Below are 23,954 nucleotides of genomic sequence, written 5' to 3'. Positions count from 1 at the left end.
CATCGCAGCTAATGTGCCGAGTCAGCAGAAGCACTAGTACAGGAGACTCCATGATCGCCTCGTTAGTTAGCTCCTTGGCGTCTACATCTGAGTTTGCCCCTGTGGCTAGCTAACATCCACTCCTTCTTGAGAGCCCGTGTGTGGACTGGTAGGGAGGCATGTACATTTCCTCTCTCCAGTGCAAAATCTCATTGCCCTTAGACTGTGGAGACGCTGCCTTCCCCTTATTTCCAGTTAACGACAGACAGAGTCCTTGTCTAAGAATGTCCGTTGGGAAGACAAAGGGACCCAGAAATCAACCCTACACCTCAAACTAAATTTTTTGTTTGTTTTTGTTTTTTCAATGCAGGGTTTCTCTGTGTAGCCCTGCTGTCCCACAACTCTCTCTGTAGACCAGGCTGGCCTCAACCTCACAGAGATCAGCCTCTCTCTTCCTCTCCAATGCTGGGATTAAAGGCGTACACCAGCCCCACCAGACTAAAACTGAGACTTTTAATGAGGACTGTATTAATGTCAAAGGATCTAACACTAAACGTGAACCTGTGCTCTCAGCAAACAGCTTTTCCAACATGATCCACTCCACCACCTTAGGGAAAACTGTCACTTCACAATAGCACAGTGGATGGCACCTCAGTCTGTACAGAGGGCTGCAAGGCGTGCATTCTTTACTGTGAAGCCTTGGGAAATGTATTTCACTTGTCTGAAGACAGATATATTCATAAACACCAATATGCAGGACTCCTGAGAACTGAATGTGTAAGTACTTGCCTAATACGCACGAAGCCTAAGGTCCCATCCCCAGCACCACGTAAATCAGGCGTAACGACACACAGCTGTGATCCTAGCACTCAGGAGGAAGAGGAAGGCAGATCAGGAGCTCCAGGTCATCCTTCACTATGTAACGAGTTCAAGTCCACCCTGAGATACCTGAGATCATATAAATATATATATATATATTAGAAATTTCCTATGGTTGTAGCTCAGTGGAAGAGTGTAAAGTGTTTACCTCACATGCAGAATTAAGTTTAATCCCTGATACTAAGAAAAAAAATTAAACAAACAAATCTCTGGGCAGTTTATTCTATGCTATTATTTTAAATAGAATTGTTTCTGCTTCTGTCCTGTGGTGAAGATCTTCATTCCCTTTCGTTCTTGCTTTTATTTGGCTAGCCGTGATTCTGTTTCATTGCAATACACCATAGCAGGGTAGGAACCAGCCCGAGCATAGACACACAGGATCTTACTGGCTCTGTAACGGCGGTGGCTCCCTTCTACAGCTCCCGGAGCCCCCTCCTAGCTCTTCTGAGGGCACATTCCCCCAGGAACTGTTTAAAGATGTAGCTTGGGGGCAAGCTTCCCTCAAAATCTATTTTCTTCTTTTTTATAGACTTAATCAAAATTGTACCTGGGCACCCATCCAGCCAGTTAAAAGTCTAGGACCAGCTTCATAGAGAAATGTCGCACCAATCTCAGCAGCCCAGAGACAGGAGCCCGCCATCAGCTTTAAGCTCTGCTCTCAGCATCTGCAAAGCACTGATAACTTCATCAAAGTCTATGGGGCCAGTGGCATGTGTCGGGGAGCAGATGACATCGTGCTCGGCGTTCACACAGCTTCTTTGCACCCTGCTTACAGGAACCACTCATTCCCAAAGCCCCATGAGCACAGAACGCAGATGGTCGCTGTTGGGTGGGAGTTCAGCAGGTTCAATGCTAAGTGTGTTTTGTCTATGACTGAGGAGATGCACACGGTGTATGGTGGCTGTGAGGGGCCACACTTACCACCAACACCAGAATTTTCGAGAAAGAATGAAGACAACAAGAGTTCTCAGAAACGTAAAAGCCTAAGGAGCCCAGCGTAGCTTTGCTTCTGCTCGTTTACTGCGTTAGTCCGTGACTTTATAATGAAAGTGATGATACAGAAGGAACGGGGAGAAGGACACCCCAGTTTGCAGGCCATTCCTTCCTGACTCAGCAGGAGTGAAGCCTGTGTACACTGAGGTAATATTGTTTTTAAGACTTATTTTATTTTTCAGGAGTGTGTGTGTGTGTGTGTGTGTGTGTGTGTATGCCTGAGGGAGCCAAATGAGGGTTGGGGGATCCTCTGAAGTTGGAATTCATAGCAGTTGTGAGCCACCAGATGTGGGTGCTAGGAACCAAATTCCAAGAGCATTCTTAACCACTGAGCCATCTCTTTAGCCCTAGAAATGTCTTTTTAACTGAGGTAGAAACCTAGTATAATGGCTCTTGCCTATAAGCACAGAAGTTGAGAGGTAGAAGCAAGAAGACTGACTACAGAGTAAGTTTGAGGCCAGCCCAGACTATGTGGGACCTTGTCCCAGAAGGAGTTTGAGTTGTTTGGGGGGATATTTTCATTATTCCACTAAAAAAGCAAAATATAGACATATGTACAAGTTGCTAAGTACACTGTCATGTTTCTCTGTTGGGGGCAAACGTCGAATGCTCCTTTGTTTGTATTTGGCACTTAGTGGTTAAAAGGACTCGCTGCTTTTGCAGTGGGCCCGAGTGCAGTTCCCAGAAAACACATCGGCATCTTACGGCCACCAGTTACTCCAGTCCCAGGGGTCCAGTGCTCGGTTCCTGCACAGGTTGCATACATGTACACAGAACGCAGGCATAGGCACAAATAAAAGTAATAATAAATATTTCTTCGAAATTGGTATCATACTCTAGAAAAGTCAAATAGCAAGATTCATCATAGTATTTATTTGTCTTTACTGAGAATAACACTAAATAGTACAAACCCAGTAAAAGAGGGACCATTTTTAAAGCTTTATGCATCCATACCGTTAATGAGGAAGTAAAAGATGTCCTACATTTCTGTTTCACTCTGAGCATTTCAAGCTATGAAGTGGCCCTGGACAGAAGGTCTGTTTCCTCAGCCTCGACCAAGCTTTGTGTGGCATGCAGTTTCACTCCAGAGGAGATAGTTGACAGGACAGTCTCAGCTTGTAGCAGCATAAGGACCTGATTCAACACCCACAAGCCCCATGGAAAGCCAGGTGTGGGGAACAGACTTACAGGCAGACCCTGGGCTCAGTGTGTAGCCAGTCTAGCCCACACTAACCTACTCCAGCAAGCTCCAGGCCACCGCGAGGGTCGGTCTGCAAAGAACAACACGGTGATATCCAAGAAGTCCTCTGGCCTCTCTTTAGACATGCACATCCTCACACACACATTCCCACACTTACCCATACATACACACACACACACACCTACACACACACATCCTCACACACATTCTCACACCTACACACACACATCCTCACACACACACATTCTCACACCTATACACACCCACACACACATATCCTCACACACACATTCTCATACCTACACACATTCTCACACCTACACACACATCCTCACTCCACACACACATCCTCACCTATACACACACACATTTCTCACACCTACACACAATCCTCACAGTTACTTACACACATTCTCATTCCTACACACACACATCCTCACACATACACATATCATCACTTACACACACACATTCTCACATCTATACACACATCCTCACTATACACACACATCCTCACACACACATCCTCACATCTACACACACACATCCTTGTACCTACACACACACACGGATCCTCAGTTACTTACACACATCCTCATACCTACACACACACATCCTCATATCTACAAACACATCCCCATGCCTACACACACACACACACACACACACACACACACACACACTAGTCCTGTGTGTTAACATCAAGAATTACGTTATGCCCCCCAGAGTTATCAGGCATACACCTTTGCATAGACCTTTGTGCCTGTTCTCTGGTCCTTCCCACCTGCCGTGTGGATGCGGTCACCTGTTGCTGAGATTCACCTCCTGGGACCCATGAACCAGTGATCTGGAAGGAGCTAAGATCTCTGACACTTTCACATTAGGCCCAGGCTAGATCACAAGACTTGTGCTTTGTAGATAGATTTCAGTAATGTTTTATCCAGTGGTGTATTAGCCTTTATTGCCAATCAGTCAGTGCCTAGATTGGTGCCTGTTAATGTCTGTGTGGGGGGCAGCTTTTAAAGCAGTTATGCAAGACTTAATTTTTTTTTCATCTCTCCCTTTGGATCAGTGTCTTTATAGCACCCACAGTCCCCAGCAAGGGGACTGTTTCTTCAAGCCTCTGCTTCACACAGCTTGAAGTCCCTGCTTCGCACTGCCTCCCATGCCTGACTGCCCTGTATGTGCCTGAGGGGGCCAGCTAAGCCAGTAGTATTTCCACTGCACAGCTGCAAGAGAAGCTAAGCGCTGACCCTGGCACGGTGCATTTTTAAAGCATCTTGATAAACTAAAGATTGATGCCTTCAGCTAACTTGCAGCTCTAAAAAGAAACCCCATGCTCCTCGCCAGATCTCAGCAGGAAAGCCTGAAGGAGCCTTAAGAAGGCAGTTCTCTGCCGAGACCTTACTGTGCCCTCGTGGTTAAACCATCAGACTTCAGAAAACTTAGGACCTGTCTGATTCTCCAAACTTGTAACAAATGTGTGAGGTTGGAGAGCTAAAGTCAGCGTGAGTTCATGCGTCATGTATCACATAGCTTGTCCGTAGTCTGCCCCTGGAGGGACCTTTGCTGATGCTCCGTTCTCCCTTTCTAGCCAGTGTGACTTCCCAGTGTAGATCCAAGAGGAAAGTGGCGGGCACTGAAGTGTGGGGCAGTGGACCAGGAGAGGTAGCTTGGTCTTCAATTCAGCTAAGGGCTGAGAAGCCCCTGAGACCCTGAAGGCACGGGAGGAGCTTCGCCTGCCCCTAGACACCAGGCCCCTGTCACTAGCCACAGCCTCCCACCCATAGATTTGTGGCCATCAGTTATGTAAGAGCAATACGCCAAGTCCCTCCATGCGTAGATGAGACATTCCTGACATTCCTAACATCTCAGACCAAGACAAAAAGAAAAGGAGACATGACCTGTGGTCACATAGGCTCAAGAGAGAGATCTCCATGCTAATGAGGTACCTAGAGGCCTGGCGGGCATAGCCAATAAGCTTTCCTTCCCATTCACTCCTCTAGGCCCACCCTGAGAAGGGAGGTACAGTTTTACACATCCACTTTCCACTATGGCAATAAATGATTTGGAATCACTGACTGTTTCCCCCCCACACTGGGATCCTCGGTGGGGAACCGTGGAGAGGCTTTTACCTACAGAGTTGCTGCCTAATCTCCTGTAGAAAGACCTCTCTCCCGCTCACAGCCACAATCATCACCATCAGCGCCAAGCCTGCTGCTGCCAACTCTCACCGTGGGACCAGCCGGACCTTCCCTTTCTCCCTCAGCCCCGGGCTAGATACAGCCTGTGGGTCCCAACTCCATTCTCAGCTCTTCCAGGGCTCCCAGCAGCGCCTGGATGTCCAAAAGCCTGAGAACCAAACGGCCCCCAAGCCAGTTCCAGCTGTCCCACGTCTTAGACTGCGCTTTGCTACCCTGAGCAATGCCCGCCCGCCTGACAAGATGTGGGACAGGCACAGTCAAAACTCCCAGCATTCTGCCTCCCCAAGCAGCCTTGCCCTGTGACAGGGCAGATGCAGGACCCACAACCCTACACTGAAGTGTCACTACAAGGCCTATACTGTAGTCTAGACTGTAAGTCTAACCCTGGACTGAGTTATTCTGAGGGCCGATGCTTTGTGTTTCCATTTTCTATCTCATGATCATGTGAAAAGTGCTCACTAAATGGCTAGTCAACAAAAGAATGATAAAGGAACAGTATAGGAGGCTGGGGACATAGGCCAGGTGATGACGTGATTGCCTTGCCAGGGATCTAAATTTAATCCCTAAAACCCCTGTCTCCTGTCCCTAAACAGGATAACGATATTAACCCCTTCCCCCAAAGCTCAGAGAATATCCCAAAAGAGAGAACAGAAAGACTGCAAGAGTCACAGCTTGGGGAAGAATTGTGTCAAATATTGTCTTCTGGATACGACACTGCCATTACATCCATGAACTCACTGTCCCAGCGGTTACCTGCACAAGATTAAGCCAGCACCACCAGTCAGCATCCAACACGCAGTGCTAAGTGGACATGAAGCAGGGAGGGGTGGGGCGTACTGGGTGTGGGAGGCGGGGTGGGAGTGTAGGGCATGCTGGGAGTGTGGGCCTGTGAGTGTGGGGCGTACTGGGAGTGTGGGGCATGCTGGGAGTACAGGCATGCTGGGAGTATGGGGCACACTGTATGTGTGCCTGGGCAGGCAGGAGTGGGGAGCTGGAGGGGGATATGACCAAGATATGTGTTTACACACATCAAATTGTCTTTAAGCAATGGAAGCTGGAGGCACGGCTCGGCAGTTAAGAATACCACTGCTCTTCCAGAGGATCATGGTCTCGACACCCTCATGACAGCTCACCCAGTGCACAGACATACATGCAGGCATGCATAAATCGTGCATAAATCAATAAATTTAATTAAGAAAACAAAAGTTAAAAAGCTAAATTCGGGGCAAACAAAATGGTTCCGTGACTGAAGGTGCTCACTGCCACCAAAGCTCGGCAAGTTGGGCTCAGTCTCTGGAACCCACATAAAAGTGGGAGGGGAAAACTTACCCCCCCCGCAAAGTTTTCTCATGTGGCACACTCACACACATGAATACACACATGTGGCATACTCACACACATGAATACACACACATACAATAATAATAATATAATAACAATAAGTGTTCATTGTTTAAGTGGAGCACAGCCAGGCATTATGGAGATGCACACCTTTCATCCTAGCAATTGGGAGGTAGTGTGAGAATCTCTGTGAATCTGAGGGCAAGCCTGGTTTATATACCAAGTTCCAAGCCAGCAAGACATACACAGTGAGACCCTGTCAAGAAAAAGAAAAAAGATTAAGAGGTTCACTTGTAATCCCAGAGCTAAGGAAACAGAGACAAGCCCAATGGCCAGTCAGCCCAGCCTACTTAGGAGTTCCAGACCAATGAGGGACCCAGTCTCAAAAAAAGGGGGTGATGCCTGGGAAGTGACACCCCACGTTGTCTTTTGACCTCTACACATGTCTTAGCTTGGGTTACTACAGTTCTGATGAAACATCCTAGGCAAAAGCAAGTTGGAAAGGAAAGGGTTTATTCAGCTTATACTTCTGTGTCATACAAAGTTCATCACTGAAGAAGCCAGGACAGGAACTCAAACAGGGCAGGTGAACTGGAAACTTCTAGTTCTTTGGAAAGTCAGTTTTGTTAAGTGACGTTTGGCTGAGGCACACGGGTGAAAGGATGTCTTGCTAGGGCAAACATGTGAAAGGCTGTTTTCCTGAAGCAGACATGGATGTTAGGATGTTTGAGTATAGCAGACACATGAAAGGGCCCTTGATGAAGGAGTAGAAATATGACCCCACAGACAGTGGGAGACAAGCACAGAGCATTTGTTTGGTTCGCTCTGCCTTTCTAGTCTTCACTAACTACACGCATGTATTGGTTCACCTTCCATAGCGTTGTTGAGCTCAACTTGCCCAAGAACTGCTAGAGAGGTTCCTTCCGCAGCTTGCTGCTTCTGCGACCTCTCCTCGGGTCTGTTGGCGAGGCTCGTGGTTTCTTCAGGATTGAACTACAGCTGCCTGGTGTCTGCCTGCCTATAGGACCAGTCTGCAGCTGCTAGGTCATATTTGGTGTTTGTTACAGGACTGAGCTGCTCCTGAAGATCAAGCCTTCCCCACACCCCACACAGCCAAAGAAGTATTGCTGAACAGGTCCGCTTTCCCCATATCTTAATAACTTTTCTCTTCCACTACCTCTGCTGGGTGGTGGGCTAGAGGAGAGGCTGAACCTTTTTTTAAAAGTAGGTTGCAAAAAATGTTATGCCTACAGGCAGGAACCAGGAGGCAAGAGCTGGTACGGAGGCCATGGAGGGATGTTGCTTACTAGCTTGTTCTTCGTGCCTTTTTTTTTTTTTTTTTTTTGCCTTTTTTTTATTAGTTTCCCCCTCTGAAAATCCCCTATCCCCTCCCCCTCCCCCTGCTCCCCAATCCACCCACTCCTGCTTCCACTGGCCCTGGCATTCCCCTATACTGGGGCCTAAAACCTTCACAGGACCAAGGGCCTCTCCTCCCCTTGATGACCAACTAGGCCATCCTCTGCTACAAATGCAGCTAGAGCCACGAGTCCCAGCAATATGAACTAACCAGTACCCCCACCCCACCCCCCAGAGCTCTCTGAGACTAAACCACCAATCTTCATGCCTTTCTCAGCCCAAGGATGGCCCCACCCACAGTGGGCTGGGATCTTCTCCAACAGCCACTAAGAAAATGCCTTACAGCCAGATCTTATGCTGGCATTTTCTCAACTGAGGCTCCCTCCACTCAAATAACTCTAGTTTGGGTCAAGTTGATGGAAAACTATCAGGACAACATGCGTGCATCCTCACATAGGTAGATACAGAAGCATACACACACACACACTATATATATATATATATATATATATATATATATATATATATATATATATATATAAACATAGCAGATGCTCACAAAACCAATTTAAATGACCAAACTTTTAAGGGTTTATGAATTTTCAAACATCAAATAAGCAGATTTCAAAGGCCTATCTCAGAAAGGTAATATGTCAAGAAAAAGAACCCGGCTGCTGGCACCGCACCTGCTTCTTCAGAATTCATTCTGTGTGTGTGTGGGGGGGGGGGACTTTAATTAATGTAAGCTTTGTAGATTTACTGAAAATGCAAATGGATTTAGAGGAAGGGCTTGTCACAGTTCTCCAGGATACTGTCCCACAGAGTGTCCTTTGTTTAGTGTGATTCGCTCTTGGTGAGGTCATGGGTCTACAACAGCTGGGGGTGGGGACAGAGTACAAGAAGTTAGGAGTTTGAATTAAACCATCGGGTATTGGGAAGTGTGGTGACACCTATCCTTGGATCCTCTTAATATCACCATTCCCTTTCCTTGGTAAAAAACAAAAAAACAAAAAAACAAAAGCAAAAACAAAGCAAAGCAAACAAATAAAACCACCAATTCTCTTTTGGTTTGGTTTGGTTTTCTCTTAAGATTCATTTATTTTTATTTGATGCATATGAGTGTTTGTACTATGTGTGTGCCTGGTGCCAACAGAGGCTGAAAGAGGGAATTTGATCCCCTGGAATTGAAGTTACAGACGGTCATAAGCCACTATGTGGGCTCTGGAAATCCAACCTGGGTCCTCTGCAAGAGCAGCCAGTGATCTTACCTACAAGTCACTTCTCCAGGCCCCCAGAGAAGATTTTTAATTGAAAAATATCAGTAATTAGCCAGTGTTGTGGCTCATACACAGAACCTCAGTAGCTGGTGAAAGGTCTCAGATGTGCGAGACTGAGACAGGTTGGCTGCTGCAGTTATCCATATAGTGGGTTCCGGGCTTGCCTGGGCTGTACAGTGAGACTCGGTGAGGAGGAGGAGGGGGGAGGGAGGAAGGGGAAGGAGATGGAAATAAGATCAGGAAGTACCAACACCTCTCCCCCTCACCCAAGACCAGAGTGGAAGAGAGACCTTCCCTGACTGTGGCGGTACATCCTATGAGTGACTGACAACACGAAAGGGAGAAGGCCACCAACGTATCTGTCTCCGTCCCCCTCTTGCCTTCTCTCTCTGCTTCCTGGCTGTAGACAGACTGTGCCCCACTCTCCTGCCGCATCTTACTCTGGTGACAGACTGGGCCCTCAAACTTGTGAACACAAGTAAATTCTTCCTTCTTCCCCCCACCCCGTTAGTTTCTTTTTGTTCTGTGTTTATCACATCAATAAGGAAAGTGATGAATACACTAGCTTTAGCCAAAAGTCATGTCATGTGCTGACTCCCCCCCCCCCCCGCTACCTGGTACTGGGGACCTGACATTGTTGGTGCTCTGCTTTCTGTGTCTCACGTCTGCTTCCTCTCCATCACTACAGACAGTCCTCCACACCAGGCCAATGGACACCCAAGTAGTGGGAGTCCTCTTAAGTACTGGGAGTCCTCGAAACTGGGAAGAACGTACTCATGAGAACTTGATTGGACTGACCTGGGTCACATACTCACACACCTTCTGGACCTCCAAAGACAAGGGAATGGGGTCAAGGTTTGTACAGCTGGTAAATGAAGAATGTCCCAAGAAGCAGCAGAAATCCAGGGGCATTTCCATAGTGACTGTACCACAGTCCACCAAGGCAAGGTAAGATGCTTTAGGCTACAGTTGATAGAGCCCAAGGAGAAAAGGTGAACGGGAAGGTGGGGAGACTTGTTTGTATAAGCAAAGGGCCGCAGGAGGAGTCAGTCAGTCTCCCACACACCCCTGCTTGTTTTCAGGTTTCTGCTTCCCTCTTCGTCTTGACCACCTCACTGACTATGGGGGTTTGGGGGTTTTGTTTTTGTTTTGTTTTTTCGAGACAGGGTTTCTCTGTGTAGCCCTGGCTGTCCTGGAACTCACTTTGTAGACCAGGCTGGCCTCGAACTCAGAAATCCGCCTGTCTCTGCCTCCTGAGTGCTAGGATTAAAGGCGTGCACCACCACGCCCGGCTGTGACTATAGGTTTTACGTTTTGTTTTGCTTTTCTGTTTTGTTTTGCTTTGCTTTGTGTTCCTTCCACACAGCTACTATTTATGGAAGCTACTGGGAGGCTCTAGGCTCACACCCTTCCTGTTTGCTGCCAAGGCAAAAGGTGTTTGTTCTCCCCCACAGCTCCAAAGAAGGGATACGGCTGATCCGAACTGGGTGAAATAGTAAGTAACCCTCTGGGCCAATCCAGCTCATCTCGGAGGAAATGACATCCTGAGTATGGTACTCAATTCAAAACCAGGAGGAAAGGTCGGACATAAGAAGAACAGCCCCCACTTTGATAGCATGGTTGTTCAAATGAAGCTTTTCCTCAAGCCACAGCCCCACTGTTTTTGCAAAGTCCCAGGTAACTGGAAATGACTCCCTAACATTGCATTCGTTGATTCTTTCTTCCATGGTTCTTGGACTTTAGGGTAGACAAGAATGGCCCAGGCAAGCCGGGCCTGGTGGCGCACACCTTTAATCCCAGCACTCGGGAGGCAGAGGCAGGTGGATTTCTGAGTTCGAGGCCAGCCTGGTCTACAGAGTGAGTTCCAGGACAGCCAGGGCTACACAGAGAAACCCTGTCTCGAAAAAAAAAAAAAACAAAAAAAAGAATGGCCCAGGCTCCCCCTCCAATCACCGATTCCTTACCCGACACACACCCAGGGATGGGGTGGGAGTCGCGGATTTTACTGAGTGAGTTGTGTGTTTGATAATTCCTATAGTAGAGAGAATGACTACAGAGCTTTGCTTAAACCTGGGTGAGCAGAGCAAGCTAATATCTGATCTATTGAAGGAGCTAAGGAACTGAGCCTGGTAACCAAAGGAAGAGTCACACAGCCAGGTCAGCCCTGTGGACCCCACACTGTCCTTGTTCTCTTTACTTTCCTTTATACTAAAGAAAATGAGGACTGCATCTCTCACAATGAAGGTGTGGTACACGCCACTGGCTTAATCTGTGGTTCTCCCAGAAATGGGCTGTAGTGGGCTGATGTCTGATGACTACCCAGAAAGTGGGAGCCAACGGGAAGAAACACTTCATTTGTACTGTTTGGTAAAAATATGTTACCACAGCTGTTAGCAAACTACTTGTGTAACACCAACGGGCACGCAAAATTCCTAGAATTTAAACAGCCAGCTTTCATGAGTTGCCCTACAGGCTCCTTAGTGTTTTGATGAAGAACAAAGGGCCTGAAGTCAAATGAGTGATTCTACACCACAATTACCACCAATGAAGCTGCAGAATTATTCAGAAAGACACAGAATGATTTCCAGTAACTTGTGCAAAAGAGGCACACTCGGTTTGTGCATTCTTAAGGCTGGCCCGTACTTATGTGCATGTATTTCTACATGCACTGTATGGCATGTGTGTGACCACACACATGTAAATCAATGAAAAACAAGAATGTCCACCCTTGGTTTTTAAATTAATGAAGAACTCAGGCCTGATCGTGTGGATTGACCAGAATCTTCACTTTATCAAGACTCGCAGCAGAACTACAAATAACTCAGCTTAAGAGAAAGACAAACCCGTTTTAATGAAGAAAATCCCTGGTCGTGACGTTAGGGTGTCACCACTCCTCTGAAGCCACCCCAGATGTGATTTGTGTCTTCCACGGTCCTCCAGGAATGGCTTTGACTTCCCACAGTTTTCATTTCTACAGGGGGGCATAAAGCAGTGACTAGTCCCCCCCGTCTCCACTCACCCTTCCAGACACGGCCACGGTGCCTGAGCTCTGGGTATACACGAGCTAAAGAATCCGAGATTCCTCAAGAGCTGCTATTCAAGCCGCGAGCAGCATGTGCCAGCGTTCCTCCCACAATCCCGCTTCAGTCCCCATGAAGCCGCACATCTGGCTGTCACACACTCTTTTGTGGGGCCATCTCAAAGGCTGTCCTGATGCTGCCTCTCCCCAGGGCCGGTCCCACAGTGGCCGCCCTGTCCTCCTAGCATGTGATGTCATGAGCATGAATGTCCTGCCAAACATTTAAGATGCGACAGCTCATTGTGTACATTGTATAGAGAAACACTGCCGTGCAGATTAGTTCTAATTAAAACAAGAAAAGAGGCAGGCCAGGACAGAGCCGGACCTTGTTCTATTGTTACACCAAGCCACTGAGGCAGCACAAGTGTGTAACGTGCATTCTCCAAGCTCACACGATTCTCCTTTTGTCCCAGTCTTGTCCCCAGCATCTCCAAATCCAGCACTTCCCTGGAAACGTTCTCTGTTTTGATTTGGTTCCTGTCGAGTTCTTGGAAAGCGTGAACGGAACCGGTCTGTTTTCAATGCAGAGGTCCCTCCATGCTCTATTCAGAACAGCCAGGAAAGAGAACTGAGAGTCTCGCTCTCAAAATCATCCAACCTCCGATGAGTAACAAAAAAAAAAAAAAAAAAAGAAAGAAAGAAAAAAAAAAAAAAAAAAAAAAAGACAAAGGGCAGGATTTCTGCACTCCAGAAAAACATAAGAGAACTGTTTTCAATTCACTGTCTCTCCAACTGTGTTCATGGAGGCCACCCCAGCAGACAGACTGCAGTACACACAGCATCCACACACTTGGCTATGACACACTGAGTGAGGGGACAGGAAGGTGAGTGTCTGGCGCCCTAGAGTCACAGTGAGCTCTACAGGTGTAGCATGAAGGCTTTAGCTTCAATAGGCTTAAATCCCTTCCAGTTCCGTACAGTGGCCACCTGACCCTCACAAGTCACATACGCTCCACTCATTTTCTCATCCCAAAACCAGGGACTGTGGGGAGGATTAAAGATGGGAAGTGTGTCTGACAGGACCAGCTCTCCAGAGCCAGTCTCCCGGCTCCCTGCTGCTTAGGTAGACAGTATATACTGACCCCATCTTGTTTGGGGTGTGCTTCTGGGGCAGAGGAAAAGGATCACCATCTCCACATGAATAAAGATTTGCTACAACTGCTCCAGGCTAATGGAACTCTGACTACAGCAGATAAAATTAAACTGAATTCCTCTTAGGATTACAGAGATAGAACCTACTGTTTGGAGCTGGGCTAATGGGCCCAGTGGCCTCTAGCCTGCAGGTACTCGGCTCTTGCAATATGGCTGATCCAACTGAGATGTGCTGGAAGTAAGAAACATACACAAGCTGAATGCCAAGAGAACATTGTGGGAAAGCTGATAGCTCCATACATACTGAAGTGAGAATTATTTGGAGGAACTACATTCAATAAAATACATTAAAATTCATCTCACTTGTTTATTTCAGTTTTGTTTTTATTGCGGCTATCAGAAGTTTTCAAGGTTCAGACATGGTTTGCAGCGTCCTATTGGATGGTGGCATTCTCAAAGAGCATCTAGCCTCCTACCTCAAACTGATAATGAGCCCTAACCTAACACTCAGGCATGACCTGTAAGATGAGGTCCTCAGTTAGGCAGCATCACCAAGGACAGACTTGAGGTGTCTGTCATGCTACAGAGGTAACACGCCTCCTTCTGAGAGTAAGCAAACAGCAGTCTCAAGAGAGAGACAGAGACAGAGACAGAGACAGAGACAGAGACAGAGACAGAGACAGACAGACAGGCAGGCAAGCAGACAGACAGAAAAGAAGTCCCCAAGAAAATGAGCTCCTTGGCTGCTGCTGATTGGTTGAGAACAGGAAGTCTTCAAACTTCACTTGCTCACTGTCTCCACAGGCTGTTTGTCCTTCCGTTCATAATTCTCATACCCCAACAGGTATGGTGAAGCAAAGAGTGTCCTCTAGCATGACTCAGAGTCCCACAAACACTGAATCGTAACAAGTTAGGTTTGCTAACATGTAGGTGGACTTTCTGCATAAGTAACTGAGAAATTGTTTCTTCCATGGTATTTTGGCATGGGCATTTCCAAAGAAAGTGTTTGTCAATCTTAGGTATACACTGTACTAGATAATGAAATTGGGGTGTGTGTGTGTGTGTGTGTGTGTGTGTGTGTGTGCAGAGAGAGAGGATGCGTGCACTGGGATTACCAACTTCGGAGCTGGTGAGACTTGAACTCGGGTCTTCGTGCTTAAGCGCTGAGCACTTTCCCCACTAAGCCAGTTCCTCAGCCCCTTATGGATTGTTCTTTGCTCACTGATCAGAAATTAATTTGTTGAGTTTGTTTTTTTTTAATCAGATAAATACTCTGAATTCAACAGAAGACTAAAGAGCAGCTTTGGAGACAGTTTGTTATTTTATTGCACAGATTTTACCTGAACAAATGCACCGGACTGAGTTTGCAGTATCCAGAGTCTTAGACACTGACAGACCATTGGTGTTTACACCCATGAAGCCAAATTTAACAGTACAACTTATGTTAAATAATACTGCTTCATGATCTCTAACAGAATGGAGACACAGATAGGAGAGAAAAGATTTTTAAATGTGTTAATTTGAAGCATACGCAACCATAGGATTAAAAACTATAGCATACAAACCTGGAAACTGTGGGTAGTCAGTAAAAGTTATTATCTTCGTACTATTATTTATTGCATATTAACGTCTGCTTGGTTCATTTCCTTCATATTGGTGAATTGAGAATTTCAGGAAACCCGTGGTTATAAAAATGATCAATCTTGAAAAAGTACGTACAGAAAAATGTAAAATCGCAAACTAAAAAAAAAAAAGGCACCCAACCCCTCAACTTATAAAAGGGAAGCTTCCCCACGGAGGGAAAGCTCCGAGTTCCCCTCCCACCCGTGTTCCCAATCTATCCGTTTCTATCTCTTATATGTAAGTGACCTTGAAACTAAGCCAAAAGGGAGAAGAGCGCTGTCTCTAGGAGGCTTCCATTGTCGTTGGTAACCCTTTGAAAAGCATCTTTTATTTCTCTCCCAATCCACACCCAAGTCAGCAATGTTCCCAAGACATTTGAATTTAAGAGAGAAACAAAATATTTTTTTTAATCAACTACAATGGAATGCCCGAAGAAACAGCCACAGCCCGCAACCCCAGGAGAAAACTATGTGGGCATTAACTGAGCTAGAGCTTTCTTTTAAGGCAGCCAGGAAGTGGTGGGTGGGTGGGGTGTTACGACTGCAAAATGCAGGATACTTTCTAGAACTTTGGCTTTAGTGCCTGGCAGGGAAGTGGGCTTCTCCCCACTGTGGCGAGCAAACCCAGGGCCCAGGCCCAGCATTTACAGCACCTCGGCGGGCAGTGGAGCAGCCCTCTTAGACATGGGCACTCTTGGCATGCGTTGGCGAGCTAGAACCAGAAGAGTAATAGAAACGGTTTTCTCCAAATGACTGTGCATCCCCGGAGCAGCAGACGATGACACAGCCACCCACCAGGCACATCACAGCACCGATCCAGCCCGCGTACAGGGAGTAGCCAAAGCTCACGATGGTGATCTCGCGGTGGGCACATACAGGAAACCAGATGGTGGCGACAATGGCGCAGAGAGCTGGAGAGACAGGGAGAGAGGGTGACTGGACACACTTAGCACACACCAAGTGCACCCGGCAGGCGGGTTTACTCATGACACGTCCCTTCCGATCAGAAACGCCAAAACAGAGTACCGCTCCTTTGGCAACCTCTTCTCTAAGAATGCGCTGACTTACAGGCTTGTGTCCAGTAGCTGTTCCTTGTTTTGTCCAGGTCGCAGAAACGAACACCCTTGTAAAGACTTAATATGATCATTTATGCCTAAACCCATCTATTTACTTATACACCGTGTTACTTTTTGTTCCTGCTCCATTTGTGTGTGTGTGTGTGTGTGTGTGTGTGTGTGTGTGTGTGTGTGTGTTTTGTTGCTGTTGTGTTGCGGTTTTTCAGGTCAAGACATCATATAGCTCAGGCTAGCTATGCTGTGTAGCCAAGGATAACCTTAACCTTCATTCCCTGAGTTCTGGGATTTCAGGCATGAGCTGGTACAAGCAGTACTAGGGATCGCCCCCATAGCTTGCTAGGCACACTCTATTAACTGAACCTTATCCCCAGATCTCTACAGTTACAATTCTATTACTATACCTACCTAACCATTAGACTTTTTTACACATCTATTCCCCATCCCACACTCAGTTCTCTGAAGGCAGAGGCCATAGCTTATTTATGTCTAGAAAATCAATGTTCAACTCAGCACTGTTCCTGGCTAAATGACCGAATGAATGACCAATCAAGCTCTTCAAAACTGGGAAACAAGCCGGCTTCCCTCTCAGCTTTCTATCCCACATTCTTGAGGGACTCCATCCACGTTACAAAGGCCTGGACTGGCTACTCCTTGTCCTGCTAGAGCAAGCGTTGCTAGGTGATGACAGAGGACCAGGCAAGTGTGGTGCTGTTCATAATCACACAACACCAACACACAAATGAGCAGTCCTTGAGGTAAAAAAAAAAACAATTCATTTGGGCCGGGCGTGGTGGCGCACGCCTTTAATCCCAGCACTCGGGAGGCAGAGGCAGGTGGATTTCTGAGTTCGAGGCCAGCCTGGTCTACAAAGTGAGTTCCAGGACAGCCAGGGCTATATAGAAAAACCCTGTCTCGAAAAACCAAAATAATAATAATTATTCATCTATTCATGGTTTTTAAGTTTTGACTATGTGAGTATGTGTATCAAGGAGCGCACATGCCACAGAATGTGTGTGGAGGTCAGAGGACACTCTAAGGAGTTCACCATGTGACTTCCAAGGACTGAACTCAAATCATTTGTCATAGAGATGAGCGTCTTTCACCATGTGACTTCCAAGGACTGAACTCAAATCATTTGTCATAGAGATGAGCGTCTTTACTTCCTCAGCTTTCTCGCTAGTCTTTTTTTTTTTTTTTCAAGGAAAAAATAAAACTTAAACTGGCTCTAAGTAGGATAGCAACAAGCTGCACGGGGCATTCCCTTATGCCACTGGGGCTCATGAGATCGAAAATCTGATCTTAATTAATTTTAATTTTAATTATTAGTTTAATTATTTAGTTTTAATTATTTAGTTTTAATTTTAATTATTTCCATTCAAATGGCCGAATGTGTCTAATGACTATTTCATAGGATAACATAGCTCAAAGCAACCCCACGGTTCCCTATAGTAGCCTCTGATTTCTCTAAGACACAGCAGGGTGAGATTTTAGTAAAACCTTTAACTTGGTTAGAATTGCTAGACCGGAAACTAATCAGAACAACAGGGTTTCCAGCCAGTATCCTAAAAGCCACGACAAATTCAAGACAGAACCCCGCCCTGCCAGCCCAACAATTGCCACCTAGGGTGTCCTTGTCACTTCCAATGCGTCAAGCTTTTGAACTTACAGTATCTGCCCAAGAAGAAGAAATGCAATCGTCTTTAACATCAACTGTAAACCAAGGGTCAAATCTTATCCATGTTGAAAGACTTGAAAGATCTCATCCAATTGCTGTGTAGCCTTCAACAGTTTTTATTAACAATGGACGGAGTAAGCACAGCCCCCCACCCCAGTGAGCACCACCTCGTAGATACAGGATAAAAAGAGGGTCATTCCAAGCCCAGGCAGAGGACAAGGGGCAAGAGATCAGGGTTGGAAAGGGGCGGGGGAGGGGGGTGTGTTCTGAATTGACCAAATTTATTTTCTTTTTGTTTTGTTTTGAAACAAGGCCTGTGTGTCCCAGGCTGGCCTGAAACTTGTCTTGTGAAGAGAAAAACTTTTCCTCTATAGGGACAGTTTACAGAAATTCTTTTCTAGAATGTGTCAGCCCCAGAAAATTGCTATGAGTTTCCCATGACAAGAAGCAATACAGTAGAGACTCCTAGCCCCCCCCCCCAAAAAGTAGGCACTCACTCTGCTGTGAGCAAACCCAGCAGGCAGCAAGAGCTTTTCAGTGCGCAGGCACACTGAGAGGAACAGGGTAAGGACGGAGACAGTGGAACAGGGACAAAATTCCTGTTCCCTGACAGCTGATTTGGGCCAATGCAATCAGTCCATCCCACAAAAAGCTAACTGATTTCAAAACACTTCATGGTTTGAATTAAGTGTTACTCTTCGGGACTAGTTTGTATTTACACATAGAATACACATGGCATACTCATGCGTATGAGCACACACCCACCAGAGCACTTAAAACATCCCTCACCCTTGTGAAAACTAAGAACAGTCAGGTTAGGTTTAGATTTTATATAGCAAGACCAAAAATGGAGACCTCTGCAGTCCCCTTGGCCTTCCTTTATTTCCTAAGCATAGACAAAACAGCTAGGAAGCGTCAGGCTCCCTGCTCTAAGAGCCCCAAGGGCTCTGGCTGATTCTGCTCTGTTAGCAATGCTGTTGGGTTTACTGTATACAAATTACTAGGAGAGGGAGAGATGCCTGTACAACTATAGAATGACTGCATAGGATTGGCTGCATCAGTGGGTGGGCAAATAAAAGACGGATGGACAGACAGACGGATGGATGGATGGATGGATGGATGGATGGATGGATGGATGGGTGGGTGGATGGATGGGTGGATGGATGGGTGGGTGGGTGGGTGGGTGGGACAGACAGATGAATGAGATGTAGTCTCATTTTTGGTTCTACTTTCCCCCTCCCTACACCCCAATCATAAATTTTAATGTGACTTTAACACACTGAGAGTCACACGCTCACAGTTTACCTAATTAAAATCTCCCCTCTCTCATAATCCATGCGAAACAACGAGAGCTCTTTCCTTCCTGGCGATGAATGAACTCCGGATGGAATTCCTGTGGTACTCAAAGTTAAACCACATCAAAACGGCCGAGAAACGAGAAACAACAGGCCGCCACAGACTATGGAAGGAACTAGAGGCCAACGCACAGTGACATCTGACTGAACTCGGGAGGAAAAACATCTGTGTCTACAAAGGAAGATATATATGCTCCTTTTCAGCAGTGGCTTGGGGGTGGGGGGGGAGTGCTGGTTGACTGTGAGGTTAGAAAATTCAGGTCAAATCACCACACCGCTGAAAACTACGGAGCAGTGACCACTGAAATCCTGCAGTCACTGTTGGCTTTCTCAAGGACTTCTTGCAGATTCGTTTCTATTTGCGCACCTACTACGTTCCCCCCAACCCCCATCCCAAAAAGGAAGTTCGGAATGGTCCTGATATCTGGGGGTGGGGGGGGAGGAAATAAAAGGTTTTTATAAAAAGTTACAGTTACCTATAAGTTAAAGAAAGAAAGATGAGCAACCGAATATTCTGCCTTCTTTATTTTATATCAGACTTTATTTTTAAATTAAGTCTCTAAAACAAGACATTGATTTTTTTTTTTTTGCTCTGAGATTTCTTACTCCTTCAGCAGATGCCATCCCTACCTGCACAGGAAGGAGCAGGACTTTGTAGTCTGTTTAGGGGATGAGACAGGGGACTAAAGGAGGGGGAGGAGAAAAGAGAGAAGACAGACAGACAGACAGACACACACACACACGCATGCATGCATGCATGTGCGCACACGCGCGCGCGCACACACACACACACACACACACAGAGACAAAGTAAAATCTCTTCCTCGTTAAAGATTCAAAAAGTTTGCCTCTAGGGTGGACAATTTTCAAATAATGCAATACAGTTGTCAGGACATTTCTTTGCCAAAAGTTAGTGATCTATTGTAACTATATGCGGAAATTAAGTAAATGAGATCCACACAACCTCTTAACTATGGGCACTTATTAGGTGTCAACTAAAAAAAAAAAAATCGCCAAAGAAAAATAATGTGGGCTGAGGAGTTTCGTGTTCGGTAGCTAAGAGCACGCATTGCACAAGCGTGAGGACCTCAGTTCAAATCCCCAATACCCACACAAAAGTCTGAGCGCAGCCACTGTGCCTGTAACGCTGGAACTGTAGGGAGAAGAAGAGGAGGAAGATCCGTGGAGCCTTCTGGCTACCGACTGCCGACCTAGCCCCAGGTTAAGTGAAACCTGTCTCAGGGAAATCAGGCAAAAAGAGCAAGACACCTGAGGTCCTCCTCCTCCTCCTCGTACTCTGTCAGGCGCACAACACAGCGCACACACACACACACACACATGCGCACACGGGTACGCACGCACATGCATGCACTCGCGCACAAAGAATAAAAGGCATGGTGAAGTTCAATAAAATGAATGCAGGTGTGTGTGGTTTTTTAGGTAACAAATGAGAGGAAAACGGAGAAGGAAAAAGCCAACAGATGAAGGAAATCCTCAGACACTGACGTCTCTTCTTTCCTGATGTGTTGCTTGTATTTTCAAGCTGCATCCTACGCTAGGCACCATGGTAAGGGACTTTTAAAAGCACCATTAAATTACTTGAGTTTTTTGTTGTTGTTGTTGTTGTTTTTTTACTATATTCTCCTTGAGATGCTGAGATATTCACCAGAAACATCTAAGGCCTCGGCGGTGAGGAGGGGTGCTGGGGGGTCAGGAAAATTGACAGGGGATGAATAAGCGGAGACGCTAAGCAGAGCTGAGCTGCACTAGGGTCATAAGTTTGAGGGCTACGTACGTACGTACGTAAGTAGTACTACGGAAATGGGGAGGGATAAAGGACCGAGTGATGTTTCTCGGTGAGTTGTGGGATTATATTTATTTGCTGTTCTTTTCCCATTTGAAGCTAGAAAAGCTTGGGTTTTTCTTTTCTCGCCTGTCATTTTTCTAAAGCACTGACGTAAGAAAACAGCCATCCGGGAATATACCCCTCTCACGAGGGTAATCGCCAGGAAAACCTAGCATTTATAACTGCCATCAAGTCAATGGAATATTGGAGTGTGTTATTTTCCTGGCCAGCGTCCAACGCTGACATTGTTCCTGTTTTTACTCCATGTATCATCAGCTACTTTACCCTATAGCAGTCTAAAACAAGCCTCGTGGTTATCTGCTGAATTAGTTTTATTCTTATTTATTGTTTGTGTATGCGTTGCTGGGGATCGACGCTAGTTCCCCAGTCACGCTACATTATTATGTCTGTATCCAGACACTTATTAATATGTTTCCAAAAACAATCCCAGAATTCAGAGCCAGGAAGGGTTCACACAGCAGTTAGGGTCTCTGCTTTATGGGCAGGGTTGCCGCCATACTTAAAGGCCACGCCCTCGTTCCATACACAGGATTCCCTTCCCTGTGGCAGATCTGCGACTACAACAAGCAGTTCATCTCACCTTTGCCCCTACCCTTATTTCTAGCACACTTCACCATTAACCCAAAACGCTGACAACCGAAAACAACTTTTTCCACCATAAATAAAGCCACTGTGACCCAGATGTTTAAAGGAAAGAAGTTCCCTGGGGTGGCCAAGTCCCATTTCCTCCCTGCCCACTCCCTGAGGGACATCCAGGTGAAGGGCTTTCCTACTACGAGGCAAGGGAAAAAATGAACTGAATCAGAAGAAGGACTCAGGGTCCCTTCATGATGGGACAAGTGGACAGCTTGTGTGGGCACCCATATCCTGATTCCTGTGTCGGGAATACTCCCACTAATTAAGCCAGCATGCAGGTGATATAATCATGCCTCTCCTCTCCAGTTCTGTGTGAAGACGTGACCCTCTCAGAACTCAAACATAATTGGGTTGGCCCTCTATTTCCTCTAGCCAACAACCACCATAATCATGGTAACCGTGACCTACTATGTGCCAGACGCCGTACTAAATATTTCCCATACTTCCTTGCACTGTTCTTACTAAGCTGTGAAGGAAGCATGGTTGTCAGACAGTACCTGCTTCCTGGACACACTTGAGAGCAGTGGGGTTCCTGATTCAGTGCGATGGGTTTGGCTCCAACTGACAAGATGGGATGCTAGAGCCCAGCGCCTGGTGCCCTGGACTGACAGAGTGGGATCCACTCCGACCTCCCTGGGGCCATCTGCTGCTCCTTGAACAATAGAGAATCAAGCTACTACTCCCTCCCACTCAGACTTAAGAAGATGGGGCTGGCCAGCAAGCAGGCTTCCTTTTAAGCCTCCAGAAACACAGAGGTGTTCGTGACCAGGGAGAACGGATTCGTGTTCAGTTTCCACACCAGAACCACCGTGGCGTGCCCATTCCCAGACCTTACAGCTCCGGGGCTACTCTGTGCCTTTGCTCAGCAGCCATGTCTCAGCAGTGACCCCTGGGACTGGGCAGGGGCCTAGAGCCAACTTCTCCCCAGAGAGTGGAGAGTGGAAGAAAGAAGCCCAGAGCTGCACACAAAGGGAACCTTCACGCACTGGCTTCTCCCACCCATCGCTCATGGTGGCAAGCAAGGATCTTATGGCTGGGGGGTGAGAAGACATGAAGGAAATCAGCAGGTGACACTCTTGAGACTAAAGAGCTGCAGAGCCAGCTCCATCCAGTCAAAGCAACAGGAAACCCAAAAGCAAGCGGAGACCTGCTGAGAAATAAATCTGCCTGCAGTCAAAAACAGAGGCAGCCAGCTCCAAAAACGTGAAGCAAGAACCGGACTGCAAATCCCATTCTGGTGACAAGATGCCACTGTGCAGCTTCCTAGGGTCAGATTTCTTCTCTCCCACAGATTGGATGGAGACAGAGAAACAGACTGACAGATGCACACCCTCTCTCCTGCCCCACCTCTGTCTTCCTCAGCTATCAAGCTGTCTTCCTATACCAAGCCACCTTAAAAACACAAAGCAAAACTTGGGCTGGCGAGATGGCTCGGTGGGTAATGAAAGGTCTCTCTGCCAAGGCCGGCAGCCTGAATTTGTTCTCCAGGTGGAAGATGAGAACCAGCTGTCCTCTGTGCGTGTGCACACATACATAATAGATGTCTAAAAAAACAGAAACAAACAAATAAAGAGTAGCAAGACACAGAAAACCAACCAGGTGTGGCGGCTCACCTTTAATCCCAGCACGCGCACACGGGAAGCAAAGGCAGGTGGATCTCTGAGTTCCAAGGCTAGCCTGGTCTACAGAGCAAGTTCCAGGATAGCCAGGGCTACATAGAGAAGCTCTGTCTCATTTTGAATGTAAGTGAGACATTTGAAATGTAAATAAAGAAAATAATAATTTAAAAAAAGTGTTATGTGTGCTTAACAGGTGAGCCATGTCTCTAGCCCCAAGATTGAACCATGTATTTAATGATGAATTCAGTAAATTGATAGAAAGGGAAAAAAAAAAAAAAACCTCTCATCCTAGCTCCCTGGAAGCCAGTATTCTGCCAGCAGCCTTCAGGATGAAGATGTAGAACTTCATGCTCCCGCTCTACCATGACTGCCTGGATGCTGCCATGCTTCCTGCCTTGATAATAATGAACTGAACCTCAGAACCTGTAAGCCAGCCCCAATTAAATGTTGTCCTTTATAAGAAAAAGAAAAGGAAAGGAAAGGAAAGGAAAGGAAAGGAAAGGAAAGGAAAGGAAAGGAAAGGAAAGGAAAGGAAAGGAAAGGAAAGGAGAGAGAAAGGAAGGAAGGAAGGAAGGAAGGAAGGAAGGAAGGAAGGAAGGAAGGAAGGAAGGAAGGGAGGGTCTAGTTCCCTCTACTTCTCTTCTCTCTCTCTCTCTCTCCCTCTCTCTCTCTCTCCCTCTCTCTCTCTCTCTCTCTCTCTCTC

General features: G+C 46.6%; 1 protein-coding gene across 1 annotated transcript in view; it reads right to left on the bottom strand.

Annotated features, from left to right (window-relative positions):
• Window positions 1-14,703: 14,703 nt before the first annotated feature.
• Window positions 14,704-23,954, bottom strand: part of Cldn11 (claudin 11) — a 14,495-nt gene continuing 5,244 nt past the window's right edge. The window contains exon 3 of the mRNA XM_021196252.1: window positions 14,704-15,934. Within this exon, the coding sequence (XP_021051911.1) occupies window positions 15,702-15,934 (233 nt within the window). The 3' untranslated portion in view covers window positions 14,704-15,701. The remainder of the gene's footprint in view (window positions 15,935-23,954) is intronic.

Source organism: Mus pahari, chromosome 4 (assembly GCF_900095145.1).
Source record: "Mus pahari chromosome 4, PAHARI_EIJ_v1.1, whole genome shotgun sequence".
NCBI lineage: Eukaryota > Metazoa > Chordata > Mammalia > Rodentia > Muridae > Mus > Mus pahari.
Note: the sequence above shows the minus strand (reverse complement) of the source record. Positions and strands in the feature narration are given on the sequence as shown.